This window comes from Lepidochelys olivacea (assembly GCF_965140295.1).
Source record: "Lepidochelys olivacea isolate rLepOli2 genome assembly, chromosome: 19".
In the NCBI taxonomy this organism is placed as follows: Eukaryota; Metazoa; Chordata; order Testudines; family Cheloniidae; genus Lepidochelys; species Lepidochelys olivacea.
This window is the reverse complement of record NC_140429.1, coordinates 16033804-16053888: the sequence shown is the minus strand read 5'-3', so window position 1 is coordinate 16053888 and position 20085 is coordinate 16033804. Positions and strand designations below refer to the sequence as shown.

Sequence of the window (20085 nt, the reverse complement as noted above, 5' to 3'; positions counted from 1 at the left end):
TGCATTAGTCAGGAGGTCAGATCAGAGAATCCCTTTCTGGTCTTGAAAACTGAAAAGCAGATTCCCACCATGGAGATGAAAAAGCATCCGCAATATAAAGCAGACAAGATTTTTTTTAATTACTTCATTGTGAACAATCAGTGGCTTGGTTAGTAACATGCCAAGAACATTTTAAAATAATTGTGACTTAAGTGAAGCGCTTCCTGTTAACATCAGGGAGGTGAGATAAATCACAGTAGCCTCACCCATTCTGAATTGCTGCTCTTGGGTCCTTACTGCTCCTCACACAGATCATGATCAAGGCAAAGAGGAAGAAGAACGCAGCCGTTGCAAAGCACATGCGGTACACAGACTTATGACCCAGGAAGGACTTGCAGTTGACACGACCTTGGATGCCTAGATTTGAACTGCCTCCTTCACAAAAGCCAGGAAGCTGTTACAAGGAGAGATGGGGAGAAAACACTTCTGTGAGCACCTCAGAACATTATCTCAGAGCAGTGCCTAGAGACTCCACCAAGATCACGACCATTGCGCTAGGCAGTGAATTTATATAGAGGACTTGTCTACAGATGAAAATTAATCCAGAATAAAGTAAGGTGTGAATCTGAAGTAGATTAATGATTCCTGATCAACTGCATGTGTGGATGCTCTTATTCCAGAACAAGTGCCTCCAAATTAGCTTAACCAACTTTCAAAAAATAAGTGCATTCAGCTGATTTGTAATAAGGCATTCTAATTCTGGAACTGAGTTAGTCAGGAACAGCTATTCTGGAATAACTCCCCATGTAGACAAACCCAGAATAAGACTCAGTCCATCCCTTGAGCTAATAGGCAAAACAAAGGGGTGAGAGTGGAAGCAGAGGTGAGGTGACTTGGCCAAGGTCACATAGCAGGCCAGCAGCAGAACCAGGAATAGAACCCATGCCTCCCATATCCCAGTCTAGTACCCTAGTCACTCCACCATGCTAGGTAATTATTTTTCCTTTTTAACTGGGATTTCAGGGGAAATAGGTCCCGGTCTTGCAAGCAGCTCTGTGCTGGCAAACCCTTTACGGTTTCTGTGCAAAGGCAGAGTTATTTGCAGGACATGGGGCCTTTAATTCTCTACAAGTTTAGGCAAAGGGAGGTGGTAGCCAGAGTCTGACTGGTTTCACAACATCTCTTTGTAGCTTGTACACAAGGACTGACGAGAATTCCCCGAGTTCTCACCAGAAATGTAACTGTTCCTCTTTGGGGGAAAACATTTAGTGAATGTGCTGCTGGCAAGGGTGCAGTCCGCAAGACACAGACAGCTCTAGCAGCGGGAGTATCATCTCCCACCAGTGAGCCTCAGCCTTAATATGGAGTGACCACTTCTAGCAATGGTGGGGGGGGAGTTAAAATGCACACTTCAATCCCTGGAACATCTTCCTAGGGGATGTGGTGGATTCTCCATCACTGGGAATCTTTAAATGAAGACTGGCTGTGGTCCTGAAAGACACCCCCTCATTGAACCACACGCTCTTGGGCTCCACATAGGAATTATGGGGTGACATTCTAAGAGCTGCGTAACACAGGGCAAATTAGTTTAGCATATGTTAGGATATAGATATTCAGGCCTGTCTGTAAAGGCCTATACTCTAAGAATTTAGGTGTATTCTTATCACTTGGCTAGTTATAGAGGTACAAAAGAAAGAATCAAAATCACTGTCTGCCGGTGTAAGGGCCTTCTCTTACTGTGACAGTCTGAGGTCCTGTGCTTAGGCTAAGACCTTTGGCTAAGCAGCAGAGGCAGCCATAAGCTGGGAAGCGACTGGTCACCTCCTCACATTCCAAACTAGTCACATTGAAAGAAGGTGCTATTGAACTGTTGGGAATACAATCCTCTCCTGATAGTGCCTATCACCTCCAGAGAAAGGGAAGTGCCTAGAAAATGTAAAAGGAAACTTAGTTTGATAGCATCCTGTCTGGCAAGAACTCATTTATCGATAGCTGGGATGTGAAATCCTCACTTCTGTATTGTTTTGTCGTTATAGTTCCCACTTTGCTACTGTTTGTCTGTATAATCTGTCTGGTTCTGTGATTGTTTCTGTCTGCTGTATAATTAATTTTGCTGGGTGTAAACTAATTAAGGTGGTGGGATATAATTGGTTACATAATCATGTTTCAATATGTTAGGATTGGTTAGTTAAATTTCAGGAAAATGATTGGTTAAGGTATAGTTAAGCTGAACTCAAGTTTTATTATATAGTCTGCAGACAATCAGGAAGTGAGGGGGTGGGTGTGTATGGGGAAAATGGGAACAGGGAATGTGGGTAAGGAAATTGGAATCATGTTTTGCTAAAGGGAGAGATGGGAACAGGGAATGTGGGTAAGGAAATTGGAATCATGTTTGGCTAAGGGCAGGAATGGGAACAAGGACACAGGTGTAAGGCTCTGTGGTGTCAGAGCTGGGAAGGAGGACACTAAGGAAGGAAACATGCTTACTGGAAGTTCACCCCAATAAATATCGAATTGTTTGCACCTTTGGACTTCGGGTATCGTTGCTCTCTGTTCATGCGAGAAGGACCAGGGAAGGAAGCGGGTGAAGGAATAAGCCCCCTAACAGCATAATTTAGACTTAATCTATTAATTCAGTCTTCATGACCCATTGGTTACTCAGCCAGTTACAATGCCAGAATGGGACTGAGGCAGCATGGCCCAATGGACAGCGAGTTGTGAGAACTGGGTGATAAGTCACATTGTCTCACTGTGCCTCAGTTTCCCCATCTGAAAGGAGAGTTAATAACACCCTCTCTTTATAAGGCACATTAGGATCTCTGGGTGGTGGAAAGGGAACACTAAGTGCTAAGTATTAATATCATTTTTCCTTTCTTCAACATGTCAGAGGACTTCATTATTTAAATCCTCTTTCCCCGTTACGTTTTCTGACACCCACCTTCACAACCTCAGTTCACGCTTTGCTTCTGCCTTTGCTCAGAGGTCCCACGTCAGTGAGGTAGGGCGGGACATTGGAAATGCTGCTTACCTTGTGCAGCTGTTCTTCCACACCGGGTATGATCATGATAATGGATACCAGTGTGCCCAGGAAGAGGAAGAAGGTGAAGATGAGGCGGGAGATGGTGGAGTTCCTTGAGGAGGGGCAGCAGCCGCACAGGAGGCAGGGAGCTGAGCCGCACAGACATGACACCTGGCAATGGAAGAGTCAAACTGAGCAAACAGCGCAGAACAAGAGATGGTATTGGGTGCCATGGCCCATTTGCTTCCTGCCACGGGACTAGAACCTGGACTCCGCAGTCCCTGCCCCCATGAAGAAACGGCACCTGGTTGCCTAAAAGGAGAGGGCTTCCCTCTGTCACCCCAAACCTAACCGTGAGGGGCCATTATACAAAGGGGAAGGTACAGGTTAGGCAGGGCGGTGAGAGACCCAGGGTATGACAAGGTTTGGCTGACAAGCAGTGGGATGGGCAGAGCCCAGGCTGAGAGATTCTAAGGCCAGAGGCACCACTGTGCTCAGCCAGTCTGACCTGCATCACACAGGCCTGAGGACTGCCCTGAATTCAGATAAAAGAACCTCTCTACTCCTACTCGAGATTCCCGTTCTCACATCCCAGGATTGCATTAGCCCTTCTGGCCACAGCATCGCACTGGAAGCTCATGTCCAGCTGAACATCCACCCCCAAGTCTCCTCTCAGAGGAGCTGATTTCCAGGTTACATAGCAAGTCTGTAATAGAGCCAGGAATTGAACCTAGAACTCCCCAGTCTCTGGCTGGTATCATAACCACAAGACCATCCTTTAGCGCACTGTAGCCTGTGAACCTGATGCTGGTCTCACACTGATCAAATATTGCAATAACTCAATTGCAATCAAAGGAATTAAACCAGAATGATGTCAAAGTCTGGCCCCGAGTGTCTTAGAGCACTAGTGGTAGCAATGAGGATGGAAGAACTAGTGTGGACTAGCAGTCAGTGTTTTCACCACCATGTGGTCCAACTCTGCTCTGAACAGGTGAACAGCACTGGACTCCCAGCCTGCTACACCAGAGCTCCCCCAGAGAGCTGTCCCAAGTGGGAAATCCTAGGGGAAAGGCCAGTGCTGACACAGAGCTTTAGTGAGTTCTATTACAGTTTGCTTCCAACCACACTGGCTGGTCAAACTATAACGGGCTTCTGCATGGCAATTTGCCTTGTATAGATGATAATTATCCCTAGCTCTTACTTAGCTCTTCTCATCTGTAGATCCTAAAGTGCTTTACAAAGAGGTCAGTATCGTTACCTCCTTTTTACAGATGGGGAAACTGAGGCACAGAGCTGTCAAGTGATTTGCCCACAATCAGACAGCAGGCCAGTGGCAGAGCCAGGAATAGACCCCAGGTCTCGAGTCTCAGTTCAGTGCCCTAGCCACCAGGCCATACTGCCTCCACTGCACCTATTCCACTTTCACCTAGTCAGACCGTGTCTGCTCTGGATTCCCAGGCTGCCAGCACCATGGCACCAGAGTGCAGAGCAGTGGCTTAGCTAATTCAGCATAGGCTGAAGAAGTGGCAGCAGAGCAGCTACATGGTCATTCCACTGCCAAGGGGGATCCTTCCTCCCTTCGGGCCGTGCACTGCAAACAGAGTCTGAATACTGGATTGAGAGGATACCTGAAAAGGACTCTGTGATGCTGGCAGGCCAGATGCCAGCTCTTGCCCAGGCTACGGGCATTCGCTAAGAACTAACAGCCTCGTAGCTGGAGACCAGCAAAGGTCACCTGTATGTTAGTTTTGCTCAAAGTAGGTATTAGTTTCCTAGGAATGTATTCAGTGTTTAGACTCTGTGAAATGCTTGTCAACTGCTGCCTGTGTTTATCTCCCTCGTAACGTCTGGATTCCAGGCTATAAGAAAACACATACGTTTTGGTTCATAACTTTAAAAAATGTTTGCCCTGAATTTGTGAACTCAGGCTCTGGAATCATCACCCTGTCCACCCAGAAGGGCTCTCGATATCAAACAGCCCATAAAGAATGATCGGTTGGTTCATGGCCCTATTGCACTTGGGAAATGCTACCTGCAAGGAAGCTCCTTCTGTCAGCTTGGAAGCTGAATGAAGAAAATAAAAACAAAGCCACAGGAAAATTTTCCATCTTTTTGGCTGTTTAAACTCTAAAGGGCTAGAGGCTCTAAACTGAAACCAAAGATCTCCAGGGTCTCATTCCTTGGCCTGCCCTGAAAGACACTTTGAATGGACAGATCACTACAACTCTATCACTCTTAGGATTTAGCTGGTAACTCATTGGTTTGTGTATGTTTGCTTGTTTTAACCTGTAAATAACTCTCCTATTCCTTTTTCCTAGTTAATAAACGTTTAGGTAGTTTATTACAGGATTGGCTACAGGCGTTGTCTTTGGGGTAAGATCCAGGGCACCAACTCATCTGGGGGTAAATGACTGGTCTCTTGGGACCGGAAGCAACCTGAACCTGATGTGTTTTTTTGGGTAAGTGAACATTTATCACTAAATCCAGTTTGTACTGGTGACAAGATAGACAGGAGAGTCTAAGGGGAATGTCTGTGACTCCATGGTAAGACGGTTATGGTAATCCAGGAAATCACATTTGTTACCGGCTTGGTGAAATCTAATTCCAGAACACACCTGTCATAAACATACAGCTAAGGGTAGCATAAAATCCCTCCTTTACCTGTAAGAGGTTAATCAGTTCCATTAACCTAGTTGGCACCTGACCAAAAGGACCAATGGGGAAAGAAGATACTTTCAAATCTGGGGGGGGGGTGGGGGAGGTTTTGTTTGTGCTCTCTGTGTGTTCCCTCTTGAGACAAAGAGAGAGACCAAGCAGGTAATTCAGCTCCTACTGAAACGATACATCTAAACTTACAGAAATTGTAAGTAATAGCAAGGAAATGCATTAGATTCTCTTTTGTTTTAGCTTGTGAATTTTCCCTATGCCTTATTTCTGTTTTGTAACTTTGAACTTGAGCCTAGAGGGGAATCCTCTGTGTTTTAAATCTTTTTATTAGCCTATAAAAAATTACCTTCCATCCTGATTTTACAGAGGTGCTTCTTTTACTTTATTTTTTTTTTTTATAACAAAGTTCTTCTTTTAAGAACCTGATTGGTTTTTAGTGTCCTAAAAACCCAAGGGTCTGGTCTGTGCTCACCTTGTTAACCTATTTGGTTGGTATATTATTCTCAAGTCTCTCCAGTAAATGGGGTGAAGGGGCTTGGGGGGATATTTTGGGGGGGGGGGATAGGGCTCCAAGTGGCCCCTCCTTGCATGTTTGTTTAAATCACTTGGTGGTGGCAGCAATACCGTCCAAGGACAAGGGAAGAAATTTGTGCCTTGGGGAAGTTTTAAACCTAAACTGGTGGAATATAAGCTTAGGGGGTCTTTCATGAGGGTCCCCACATCTGTACCCCAGAGTTCAGAGTGGGAGGGAACCCTGACAACACTACTGATTTGGGGTGTCTGCCCTGTGGTAGGCACTCAGAGTCATGAGCCACTCCTGACAGCCTCTAGTGTAATATGGGAGGTGGAAGTACTGTCTTGTTCAGGTTACACAATTGAAGAGGCCTCCTGGAGAGGAGTGTGTATATGTTATATGACAAGCTGCATAAAGGAAAAAAGAGCATTTGAAGTTAAGTCATGGGGGGGAATGTTACAGGAATTGAAAGTGGATTTAAATTTTAGCATTTTTGTGGGGCGAAAAGTGAACCCGTAAAACCCCTAGCATGACAGACTGACTGCTGCTTGACAGAGGCTGGGAAAGGAAGTTCTCTTCTTTGGAGTTTCTTTGCAGAGTCGCACGCTTCTGTGCGTAAGAGGACTGTTGCTAGCTCCCAGTACTAAAAGGGGGAAGGGTCGATGGGGAATCAGGACCCTGAGACTGACAGCCCCCAGGAACAATGGGGAGAGGCCAAGGCTCCAGGTCAGCCTGAATGACAGGGCGGGCAGGCTAATCAGGGAGTCAGGAGGCCAGGGAGGTCCCGTCCTCTGTGTGAGCTGGAATTGCCTGGGTCAGACAGAGTGGGGCCGAGCTAAGGAGCAAGCAGGGGCCCGAGCTGTGCTGGGGAGCAGAGCTGGGCCAGATCCTGAGGGACCAGAAAAGCAGCCCAGAGAGAGCAGACCCTGTCCTGGGAGCAGAGCTGCAGCCCCAAAGCCAGAGGCACAGCCCAAAGAGAGCAGACTTGCCCTGGGAGCAGAGCAGCAGCAACCAGAGCCAGAGGGGCCAGAAAAGCAGCCCAGGAAGCAGGTCAGTGCTGGGAGCAGAGTCACGGAAGCAGCCGGCAGAGCAGACCTGTCCTGGGAGCAGAGCTGCAGCCCCAGAGCCAGAGGGGCCAGAGAAGCAGCCCAGGGAGCTGGAGGCAGAGCAGCAGCAGCAGGGCTGAGACCGAGTGGTGTAGCTGGGGCTGGAGCCGTCAGGAGCTGGGTGCGGTGAGCAGCTGGGGAGACCGCGGGGGACCCTGGGCAGTGGGCCCAGCACAGGGAGACCCCTCAGCCAGGAGGCTCTGCAGGCCAGACTCGGAGGGGGACTGGTAACCCTGAGCGGGCGGGGGCAAAGCTGGGAAGAAGGGCCCTGCCACCTAGAGCCTGTAGCCACCGCCAGAGCAAGTGTCCAACCTACAGCAGCCCTGCAGCACGGCCAGGGCCTGAGCAGGAGGCCTGGGACTTACAAGGAACAGACTGTGAACTGCCCTGACACTCCAGGGACACTGTTTGTGACGTTCCCTGCCACAGAGCAGGGTGATGTGTTTCCTTCAACCTTTCCCATTTTCCCTTTTTTTTTAAAAAAATTAATTGTTGATTAAATAACTTTCATTTGCTTTAACTTGTATGTAATGGTCAGTGGGTCAGAGAAGTGCCCAGTGCAGAGAGAGTACCCCGGAGTGGGGACACCCTAGCCCCTGTCCTAGGTGACCGCAGCAGGGTTGGGGGTCGAGCCCCCCAGGAATCCTGGGCCCGTCCTTGTTGGGGTTGCGAGGACTCTGCCAGGCAGGAGAGTGGAAGGGGAGTCCTCAAGGGCAGGGAGGCCACTGGATAAAGGAAGTGGGAGCGAGGACTCGGATCCTTTCGCTAGCCCACTTCACCGGGGTAGTGCAGAAGCCAGGAAAGTTCCCCACAATAGCGGGCCTGTTCCCCCGCTTACATGTGTTTACCTCAGCTGGGCTCCGTTACCCAACCTTTCATATTACAGCCACGATTTACCTGCCTAGTTTTAAACTTCTCATTATGCAGAAGTGGCTTTTCCAATATTCACCCAAATCAACAGGGTTCTGCCTATTGGTGCCTGAAACTTTGGACTGGTCCGAGTGGTGTCCAAGAGTAATCACGTTACAGACAAGAAATGCCTCCCGGAGCTGATACTGAGGCCTCACTTCACTTGGTCAGTGGCAGGTTTCAGAGCCGCCGCCGGGTTCGTCTGTCTCCGCAAAAAGAAAAGGAGGACGTGTGGCCCCTTAGAGACTTTTCACTTGGTCAGGAGTTAAAAGGGTACTAAATTGCACATTTTTAGGCAAAAACGGTCAGTACTGTATTAAAGTAGGCAGCGTGACCCTGCACGCGCACAAGGGGGAAGAGCTAAAGTTGCGTGTTCGTCTTACTCTAACTTTCTGACTTCCTGGCTTTTTCAATCCTGCATTGTGCAACTTGATTGCTCTCTGAATGTGGCTCATTTGTATGGAACGTTCGAAGGGTTTGTTTTTTAAAGCAGGAGAAATAACAAGAGGATTTAAGAAAAAAGCAAAATAAAAAAATAGAAAGCAGTTTCTGTTATCTATGACTCCCTAAGCAGCGATCACTACCCCATCTGGAAGGAAGCTAACACAAGCAGTAGGTCCTTGTTAGGACAGCACGTCCATGAAGAAAAGGTTAAGTTACCATGGAGGAGAAAGATACCACCCTTAGTTGACTGACACATGCTCAAAACTTCTGGAAGAAGCAAGGGAATCAAAAAAATGACCTTGTCTTTTAATCAAGAGCTGAACATTAAGACAAGTATGAGGAATGAAAAGTCACTGCTGTAATTTTGAGCTTAAGGGTGTTTAAGGTTGTCAAATTCTGTCCCAGCGCAGAGACCAAAACATGGCAGTGTACACGAGCTAAATTGCTAAGGAAAATCTCTCCCATGTATAACTTCATACATGATTTGCCCAGTGCCCATAACTTTGGCAAATCAAAACTTTTTTCCAAATCAAGATCATACTCTAATACTAACAGCTGGCTCTTATCCAGCGCTTGTCATCCACAGAGCTCAAAAAAAGCTGAGTACCAACCCTTTTACAGATTAGGAAATTGAGACACAGAGAGATTAAGTGGTTTGCCCAAGTGAGAGAACTAGGAATAGACTCAGTCCACTGGACCATGCTAATTCTCACTGTTTCCAGGCCAAATTTCAATTTTAAAATTTCATACAGTTTTCCTATAGTTTAAATGGGTAAAAACAAAAGTTGTGATTTTTTTTTTTAAAGGCAGTAACACAAATATTGTTTCTCCCATTTTCTGCTTCAAAACAATCTCACTCTCCTTTGGTCAGCAAGTTAAAGAAGTATGGGCTGGCTGAATGCACTATAAGGTGGGTAGAAAGTTGGCTAGATTGTCGGGCTCAACGGGTAGTGATCAATGGCTTCATGTCTAGTTGGCAGCCGGTATCAAGTGGAGTGCCCCAGGGGTCGGTCCTGGGGCCGGTTTTGTTCAATATCTTCATAAATGATCTGGAGGATGGTGTGGATTGCACTCTCGGCAAATTTGCGGATGATACTAAACTGGGAGGAGTGGTAGATACGCTGGAGGGCAGGGATAGGATACAGAGGGACCTAGACAAATTGAAGGATTGGGCCAAAAGAAATCTGATGAGGTTCAATAAGGATAAGTGCAGGGTCCTGCACTTAGGACGGAAGAACCCAATGCACAGCTACAGACTAGGGACCTAATGGCTAGGCAGCAGTTCTGCAGAAAAGGACCTAGGGGTGACAGTGGATGAGAAGCTGGATATGAGTCAGCAGTGTGCCCTTGCTGCCAAGAAGGCCAATGTCATTTTGGGATGTATAAGTAGGGGCATAACGAGCAGATTGAGGGACGTGATCGTTCTCCTCTATTCGACATTGGTGAGGCCTCATCTGGGAGTACTGTGTCTAGTTTTGGGCCCCACACTACAAGAAGGATGTGGATAAATTGGAGAGAGTCCAGCGAAGGGCAACAAAAATGATTAGGGGTCTGGAACACATGACTTATGAGGAGAGGCTGAGGGAACTGGGATTGTTTAGTCTGCAGAAGAGAAGAATGAGGGGGGATTTGATAGCTGCTTTCAACTACCTGAGAGGTGGTTCCAGAGAGGATGGTTCTAGACTATTCTCAGTGGTAGAAGAGGACAGGACAAGGAGTAATGGTCTCAAGTTGCAGTGGGGGAGGTTTAGGTTGGATATTAGGAAAAACTTTTTCACTAGGAGGGTGGTGAAACACTGGAATGCGTTACCTAGGGAGGTGGTAGAATCTCCTTCCTTAGAAGTTTTTAAGGTCAGGCTTGACAAAGCCCTGGCTGGGATGATTTAATTGGGGATTGGTCCTGCTTTGAGCAGGGGGTTGGACTAGATGACCTCCTGAGGTCCCTTCCAACCCTGAGATTCTATGATTCTATGGTCAGAGATCAGCCACGGAAAATTTCAGTCCTAAAACTGTGTGTTTTGGAGAATTATGAGTATCTGAAAACAAGGGGCTAGAAGAGAAACTATTTTCCACCCTTCACCCTAGTGGACATGTCCTGCTCCTGCTGTGTGATACGGGCACAGTACAACCGTACTCGGGGATTGCATGACACATCCAAGTGATGTTACATCCATATTTGGGGATAAAAATAGCCAGGAAACCAGTATGTTAGAATTAGTGAAACTGAATTACAACATAACTGCTGCTGGTGACACCCTCCCAACACTTCTCTGCACAGAACGTAACACCATCTTATGCTGCTAAAGCAAGGCCCTGGAGCAGTAACAAAGCAAATAGCCTTGCTATGTCCACGAGTCGGACAATAGCCAGACCATACATCAATAAGGATCAACAGTTCCACCAATAAGGACAACCTAATATGGAAAGATTAGGGCTTGTTTGTTTGTTTGTTTTTTTATGATGTACAGAAGTGGCTACAGTTTCACTTCCAGGGCATTTGTGACATAATAATGCTACTGATCCCCCAGGCATTTACAGAGTAACAGGAAAAACAGGATTGACACCATCTGAATTTCTAACATAACAACCAAACAGAACCACCCACACCCACAAGAGAAAGGGAAAAAAAACTATTTTCAGACTTTTTTGTGTATCTAATTAAAAAGCAAAAATGGACTAAACCCACTTTTGCCCCACTTCACAGGTCACCTGAATTAAAAATTATGCAAACGTCAAATTAGAGAATCATCTAATATTGCCAGAGATCTTATGACTCTTGACCATATAGTCCACCTGCTCACTGAGAATTTACTTACTTAGACACACAAAGGCCTCAATTCTCAAAAGAACAGGGGTTTTGAGTGCCAGACACAAGACACCTTAGAAGGGGCAAGTGCTCAACGGTTTCTGAAAATGAGATCTCCTTAAGGTGTCAAGTTGGGCACAAATAATTGTTAGTCAATTTGGAACATGTAAGGCCAGAGTTCATCTTGAGCCTACAATATTTTTGATCTGATCCCTCTAACAAGCCAGTGACAAGGAGCTCACATTAGCGAAATGCCACTCCCTGGAAATGACAGCATCACTACCCCGAACATACAGAAGACATGTTCAGTTCAGCTCTGTTGGGATCATTTGTGTGGGAGAAAGATGCAAATTAATGTTTGCTGGGAGAGGGAGGGCATTGTCAATTGCTTCCAATTTTTAAACAGCTATTGTTTGGTTTTGATAATGCAAACATCGGAAAACTTGCAATTTATGCAAGAAAGTATTTCAAACAAAGCAATGCTTCTCTATTTAACTTCTTAGTAATTTCCTTGGGTATTTTCTGATTTATTGCTACTGACTAATGTAGGCCCTGATCCAGCAGTGTACTTAAGCACATGCTTATCCTTAAGCACAAATAGTCCTGTGCATTTCAATCCTAAGATTTATTTTTTTTGTTTGTTTGTTTGTTTTTAAAGTGTAGGGCCTAAAAAAATATGAGATCTTTATTGTTTTTAATTTGGGTTTCTTTTTATTTGCTGTCTGAGCCTTTAGGGCACACTTGATTCACATTTTCAGGCTTTTCTCCACAACTATGAGAGCTAGATACTTACTTTTCATTTTTAAAAGACAGTTGGGGTTCTCATGCAGTGACTTTTCAAGCATCTGGGGCTTCACACTAACCAAAACAATCACAAGAGTGCAAGACCAAAGTTAAGCATGCACATCAGTGCTTTGCTTGGTTGGGGCCATAAGCAGTTTCGGACGTGCCTGGGCAGCAGGATGTTAAACGTATAGATTGTTATTGATTCCAAAGGAAGTATACTGGGAGCAAATGCTAATTAAAAAATTAAATACAGCTGTTTTGAGTTCCTCACTACATTTCTGTTATCCTCAAGGGAAAAAAATACATCCACAATATTTTTGGAGAGTGTTAAAAACAACTGGAGTACTGTGTCCAGTTTTGGGCCCCACACTACAAGAAGGATGTGGAAAAATTGGAAAACGTCCAGCGGAGGGCAACAAAAATGAGTACGGGGCTGGAGCACATGATTTATGAGGAGAGGCTGAGGGAACTGGGATTGTTTAGTCTGCGGAAGAGAAGAATGAGGGGGGATTTGATAGCTGCTTTCAACTACCTGAAAGGGGGTTCCAAAGAGGATGGCTCTCGACTGTTCTCAGTGGTAGCAGACGACAGAACAAGGAGTAATGGTCTCAAGTTGCAGCAGGGGAGGTTTAGGTTGGATATTAGGAAAAGCTTTTTCACTAGGAGGGTGGTGAAGCACTGGAATGGGTTACCTAGGGAGGTGGTGGAATCTTCCTCCTTAGAGATTTTTAAGGTCAGGCTTGACAAAGCCCTGGCTGGGATGATTTAATTGGGGATCGGTCCTGCTTTGAGCAGGGGGTTGGACTAGATGACCTTCTGGGGTCCCGTCCAACCCTGATATTCTATGATTCTAATAGAGAGGCAAAAATACACAGGATTTTCCAGGAGCATATGTCATAGCACATGCTCAAAACCTGCCAAGAACTCTTCTTCAGAAATGTTTCAAGGGGACCAGGAAACACCACCACACAGCTTATGCCCAAGAGTTCTGACTAAGTAATGGAGCCTAACAATGCACCAATTAGTCTTCAGGTTTAATGTGAAAAACGTTTTTCAAACATGTTACCAGTCTGTCTTTAAAATCCATGTACCAGCACATCTATGGAGAAATGCAAAAAGATCCTATAATCTCGTATATGCCGACCCTGCATGGTGTGAACTACTGGGGGGGTGAGGTGCTGGTGAAGTCAAGCAGATTTTATACAGGGGTGAAGGAGGATCCAATTAAGTATAAGCCAGTTGGTACAAGTGTCAGAATTTAGTGGTTCAGCTCCAGAGAGAGCAGCAGCTGAATAAATTGTTTCTTAAGTGAACCCACCTGCAAAGTCACTCAGCTTTGTGTATCATCTGAGAGCAGACGGAGACTTTAAAGGCGTTAAAGCCAGGGCGTCTAGAGATTTGTTATTTTAAAATAGAATCTCTACCCAGTCGAGTTTTACCTCTGCGTTTAGCTCACTTCCCTCACACTAGCAGGGCAGAAGTAGCAAAATAAATACAGCTGGCTTCATTTCAGCAGACTGCCCCCAGAGCAAACTTGGTGGCGGGGGAATGTCTCTAGCTAGAAAAAAGAAAAGGAGTACTTGTGGCACCTTAGAAACTAACCAATTTATTTGAGCATGAGCTTTCGTGAGCTACAGCTCACTTCAGAAGTGAGCTGTAGCTCACGAAAGCTCATGCTCAAATAAATTGGTTAGTCTCTAAGGTGCCACAAGTACTCCTTTTCTTTTTGTGAATACAGACTAACACGGCTGTTACTCTGAAATCTAGCTAGAAAGTTATTCCGTGAGGGGGAAAGGGAGTCACAGACACCTACAATATGAACAGGCTGTGGCATGCTGAGCAGCTTCAGAGAGAGAGACTCTTTCAAGACAAAGGCCCAAGTCCTGCTCACTTTACTGACACAAGTAGCCCAACTGAAGTCCAGCCAGATCAGACTCCAATGTTTCATCTTCACTATGTTAGCGACCCCATTGTAAAAACCTAGTGGAGACTTCCTGTGAGGCAGGTGAGGTCATCTGCGGGCCAGGTACAGGGCTGACCTCGTGGAAGGCACTACAGGTGTGTAGCTTCCACTTAGGATTTTATAGCAGGATAGCCAACATCAGTTAAGTTATCCCACAGCGACAGACTCTTTAGTAGGGAAGACATCACCTGAGAATGGAACAGTTAAGAGTGCTGTGCAGCTTACTATCAGCACCAGACTGCAGGGCAATGCTACCATCATACGCCTGGGAGACATCAGTCCTGACAGCAAAGCTACGTTCACAGCCGAGACTGTACTTTTGTTCCCGTTTCCAGCGGACCAGTTTCAAACAAAACTTCTGGGCTGAAAGTTTATGCAGCTGTTTCTTCCTGTTGGATAGCCCAGAAACAGTGATTTTCGGTCAAAAAAGTTATTCACCGTCTTCTCGCTACGGAATGTGTGATCTACTAAGCTTGAAAAAGAAAAGTTATTTAAAGAAGTTGCATAAAGGAAGTTAACATGTGACACATGTGCCAGACATTACTTTCCTTACAGACCAAAGTATGCTGTGATCTATAAACATTTATTTCAGTGGCCACTCATGTTCTTCCTTTTTAAAACCCTTAAGAAATTAAATTACCCATCTCCCCCAAAAGTGCAGCATTACTGCCAAGAATCAACAGGCACAAAAGTCAGGAAACTCAAGTTATAGTTCTCATTCTGAATTTAAAAAGTGACCTGCAAAATAATTATAATGTGGTTGGCAAAGGCATAACATTTAACATCTACAAGAATGTAAACAATGTTACAGTGGTTGAGTATACCAGAACTTTGCATATACTGAGTAGAGAGTCTAATTTTAAATTCTCTGTCATGACTATTCATTACCTATTGGTTAAATTCTGGGTGCTCTATAGCAGTGGTTCTCAACCAGGGGTACGTGTACCCGTAGGAGAATGCAGAGGTCTTCCAGGGGGTACATCAACTCATCTAGAATTTTACCTAGTTTTAAAACAGGCTACATAAAAAGCACTAGCAAAGTCAGTACAAACTAAAATTTCATGCAGACAATGACTTGTTTATACTGCTCTATCTACTATACACTGAAATGTAAGTACAATATTTATATTCCAATTGGTTTATTTTGCAATTATAGGGTAAAAATGAGAAACTCAGCAATTTTTCAATGCGAGTGTGCTGTGACACTTGTATTTTTATGTCTAATTTTGTAAGCAAGTAGTTTTTAAATGAGATTAAACTTGGGGGTAGACAAGACAAATCAGACTCCTGAAAGGGGTGCAGTAGCCTGGAAAGGTTGAGAGCCACTGCTTTATAGTGTTGCATTAACAGTTTTTTTGTATTAAATATCATTAATCTCCAGTGTAATACTGAATCCTTGGGCACTGTGGTCTCTTTGATATCTTACCATACCTTTCGTCGTTCACAGAGCAGGCTACTGCACTTTAAGAGAGAACATAAGAATGGCCATACTGGGTCAGACCAATGGTCCATCTCGTCCAGTATCCTGTCTTCCAAAAATGGCCAGATGCTTCAGAGGGAATGAACGGAACAGGCAATCATCAAGTGATCCATCCCCTGTCGTCCACCCCCAGCTTCTGACAAACAGAGGCTAGCAACACTCAGAGCATGGGGTTGCACCCCTGCCCATCCTGGCTACTAGCCACTGATGGACCTATCCTCCAGGGACTTATCCAGTTCCATTCTCACATGTGCTTGCAATTTAAAAACTTTCTAGACAGAAGAAGCTTGGCCATAACCACTTCACCTAAGCCTGCTGAACCCACTCATTACACACATCTCTCCCCCCTCACCAGTGCATCCTCCAGAAGACTGGGAGGAAGGGTTGCTTTAAGACAAAAATGAAACTGAGCAGCTAATGTGTTTTGTTATATTACGGAACCTGACACTGGGGGCCAAATTCTGGTGCACTGTGTAAAAATAGGCTCACAGCTATGTGCTCACATACCATAGTACAGAACTAGATCCCGGCTGGTAAGAGGATCAGCCTCCACATGGATTATTTCCACCAGCAGCACAAATAATCTGTGCCAGGGAGGTTGCATCGTTCCTGTCACTTGGTGAGGGGCCCGCATGCGTAACCATAAAAGAACAGATCCTCAGCTGGTGTCAACCGCCACAGCGCCACTGACGTCAATGGAAATACAACCATTTCTGCTACCTGCGGATCTGCCACAGTGACCACAATCCCAGCCTCCAGGCTGCCCCCAGAATGACCCTCTGGCTTTTGGGGGAGAAAACCAGAACGGGGGTTGCAAACTGCCAGCACATGCTCTCAGACCACAGACTGATTATCTGGCACTTACATACGTGCACACAGAACGTTCAGCTAGAGTCTGCAATACATTTCCTACCTGAGGCCTCCAAACATTGTTCACAATCATACAAACTGAGCTTTAAACACCCTAACGCAGGAGGCTGCAGGCCACTTGTTGCAACTGCCTTTGGAGCATTTTGTCAGGTTGTGAAACCATCTCAGTTCCAGCCAGTATCAGCCACCTGATACGACTCTCAGTTGTGTTGCAATAATTACTAGGCCTGGCGGCTACAAGTAGGCCCTGGTGATCCTGTTCTGAAGTTAATTTACATTGGCCTCCTTCCAACAGGTAGTCACATAGAGGTGTGTTTAGAGGAAAACAAACTGGTGTTTAAACTTCCATCTTGGGTAGGTCCCTTTAATAATATCTTGGTGCTTTCACACACAAGGAGGGTGTGAGTTGATTGCAAAAGCACGTGTGATTCAATGAGAAAGAGGTATCGGGGGAGGGGGGGTAGCCGTGTTAGTCTGTATCCACAAAAACAACAAGGATTCTGGTGGCACCTTAAAGACTAACAGATTTATTTGGGCATAAGCTTTCATGGGTAAAAAAACACTTCTTCAGATGAGAAAGAAGATTCAGAGCACATTTGTACATATATTTTATATATATATATAGTGTGTGTGTGTGTGTGTGTGTGTGTGTGTGTTTTCAAGCTCCTAAGCATTTTCACCCTACTACTGTGCCTATCATAGACAGGTCTGAAGCACTGGAAACATTTGACTAGGAAGATAGGACACGCCACTGAAAGCCTGGATCAGATGACAGTGTTGCTAAAGAAAACTCCCAAACATTACCCCAAAAGTCTAGAAGACCCTCCCACACATTAAAATTACACATGGCACAGTTTGAAAGAAAACTAAAAACTGATAAAGCCCTGGTATTTAATAGACAAACATTACTTATTTTAGCTTGATCTAACTAAAATACCTACATTAAAGAAAAAAAACTAGTAATGTTTAGGGCAGCGGTCCCCAACCTTTCTGTGGGAATAGCATATTCTCGGCAGCATTTCGGTGGGCGGTTCTCCGGTGGCCACGCTTGGCGGTGGCATTTCCACGGCGTGGTGTCCTGTGGGCGCACAAAAATGCCCTGGTGGGCGCCATGGCATTGGTCCGCGTTGGGAACCACTGGGTTAGGGGATTCTTTTTGGCTATCTGAGAAGTGGAAGGGTGTTTTACCTTTTAAGAGTTCTTTACTTTCTGTTGTGAAGAATTTATGCTAGTGCCACATTTACCAATTTCGAGTCTGATCCTGCAAACCCGAGGTCATGAGAGTTGTCCCATTGGGAGTACTCATTCTTGTGTTCGCAGGATTGGGTCCTGCCTCCTTACACCTCATGGTTTTATTTGCCTTAACAAAATCTGCAATTTTGTTTTAAAATGTCAACATGTAAAAACATTACACTGCTGATTTAAGCCATAAAACCACACAGTCTTTCTTGATAAAGAACTTCCTTGAGGTTTGTCTCAAACAGTCACAAAAGATGCATGCCACAAACACAAGCAGTTTCTGGCTTTGAAAGAACAAGAAACAAATTTCATGCAAATTACTGGCTATACAGTCCTCTCTCATTTTAAAACCAAGTGTGCGTATGTGTGTGTATATCTATGTGCAAGCTTTGAGTAACAACTAACTAGTCACTTTAACAATAAGCCATACACAGTTCTGTATTATTTTATACACTCCGGCTTTTAAGTTTAGGGAGATTGGGAGAATCCAAAATTTGCAAAGAATTTGTAGACAGGAAATTAAATACCATGATCAAGTTTTGCAATAAATATTTTAGACACTTTAGAAATATTTAGAGATACAAAAAAGCTCCCACACAAGTTTTTATGTTGCACAACATATGGTGATACATGGACTTCCTTCTGACCTCACTCCCCAAATTTACACTGTTGGCTTTATTTGAAGGTTTCGGAGGTTGGAAAGATGACTAAGAAATTGGTTAGTCTCTAAGGTGCCACAAGTCCTCCTGTTCTCTTTAAGAAATTATAGTGATTGAAGCATTTTGTCTTGAAGAGAAGTGGAGAACACATTCATTTATTGAAGAAAAAAATATCAAACTTCCAGATGACTCTTTATATTTCAACAGAGAACAAAAAGCAACTCAAGAGAGGGTTACAGCCAGCGGGGCGCAGGTAACAAGGCTTAGCGGGACAGAGTCAATTTCAGGGGGGGAAGAGAAGAACAAATCTGAGCCCCTGCAAAAAGGCAGATCTTCGCCCTCGGGAACAAAGGGAACTCGGAGGGAAAGAAAGGAGCAGAGAGAGACAATCAGCAGGGGAGAGGGGGATAGGAAAAGTGGGACGGGGGAAACAGAGAACGAAAAGGGGATGGAAGAAGAGGGACCCAGAAGGCTGGCGGGAGCAGACCAGATCGAGAGAAGCACCCCGGAGAAAGGGCAGAGGGGAGCGGGCGGCGGGGCACGCCGGAGAGGGCGCTGCCCGGAGCGGGGCACTCACGCAGCTCAGCAGGGAGCAGACCCCCAGGCAGGCTCCCATGGCGCAGGACGCTCCGGGCGCAGCAAGCCCCGCTCCAGCCGGCTCCCGGGGTTACAATGTTCCCGGCGCTCGGCCGCTCTCCGGCCCCTTCCGCCCCTGCGCTCGGCTCGTTCCGCCGGGCCCCGCCCGCCCAGCACCTGGCCCGCCGGCCTGAGTCACGCATGGGCCGGGCGGGGCTGGCGCGGGGTCCCTGGGCTGGCCGCTGGCCACGCACCCGCTGGAGGCGAAGGGCGGCCACATTCCCCGGCCCCTGGGTGCCTGCAGCCTCCAGAGACCAGCCCGCTCTGTGCCAGAGCCTGGGGCGTGCAATGCCCCGCTCCCCCTCCGAGCTGGCCAGGGCTCCCCTCAGCATCCCCCCGGGATGGTGCATTTTGCATGTGGCAGCAAAGGAGTCCGTGATGGCAGGGGGGTCGGGGCTAATCAAAGGGCAGGATCCCCGTTCAACCCTGGCTGTGAGTCCTGGGCACACACGGCCTCACTCACTTACAGCCCACGTCTACTCCGCTTTAGTTACAGCAGGATAAAGCGGGATAGTCACGCTGGGTTCTGGCACACCTAGGTGCATGAGGGAACCTCCACCCTGCAGTAAAACACCTACAGCTGGCCTGGGTCACCTGACTCAGGGCCAGGCTGCAGAGGTGTAAAAATACAGTGTAGAGGATGCTCCCTGCTCCTGGGGTCTCAGCACCCAGGCTCCAGTCCAAGCCCAGCCATAGACACTGTGATTTTGTAGCCCTGGAGCCAGAGTCCCGGGAGCCCAAGTCAGCTAGCCCAGGCCAGCCACCTGTGTTTTATTGCAGTGTAGACATACCCTGAGCGCCCCCAGGCAGAGATGTTGATAATGTAGGTAACCAAAATTGCTTCCACTAATAAACAGCTCAGTTCCTTAAAATCTAGCCTAAAGCTCTCCCGAGCCTCAGCTTCCCCATTTTACCCATGAGTACAATGGGGAAAATACCTCAGAGAGGTGTTATAAGGCTTAACTGGTTAATGTTTATGAAGTGCTGCTGTTAAGGTGTTTAGGACTA

General features: G+C 46.1%; 1 protein-coding gene across 1 annotated transcript in view; it reads right to left on the bottom strand.

The window, feature by feature from the left end:
* The window catches only part of SERINC2 (serine incorporator 2), a 31249-nt gene extending 12042 nt beyond the window's left edge, over positions 1–19207 (bottom strand). Inside the window, exons 1-3 of the mRNA XM_084652598.1 lie at positions 19019–19207; positions 3008–3169; positions 246–433 (exon numbers count right to left, since the gene is read on the bottom strand). Of these exons, the coding sequence (XP_084508724.1) occupies positions 246–433; positions 3008–3169; positions 19019–19057 (389 nt within the window). The 5' untranslated portion in view covers positions 19058–19207. The remainder of the gene's footprint in view (positions 1–245; positions 434–3007; positions 3170–19018) is intronic.
* Positions 19208–20085: the final 878 nt, after the last annotated feature.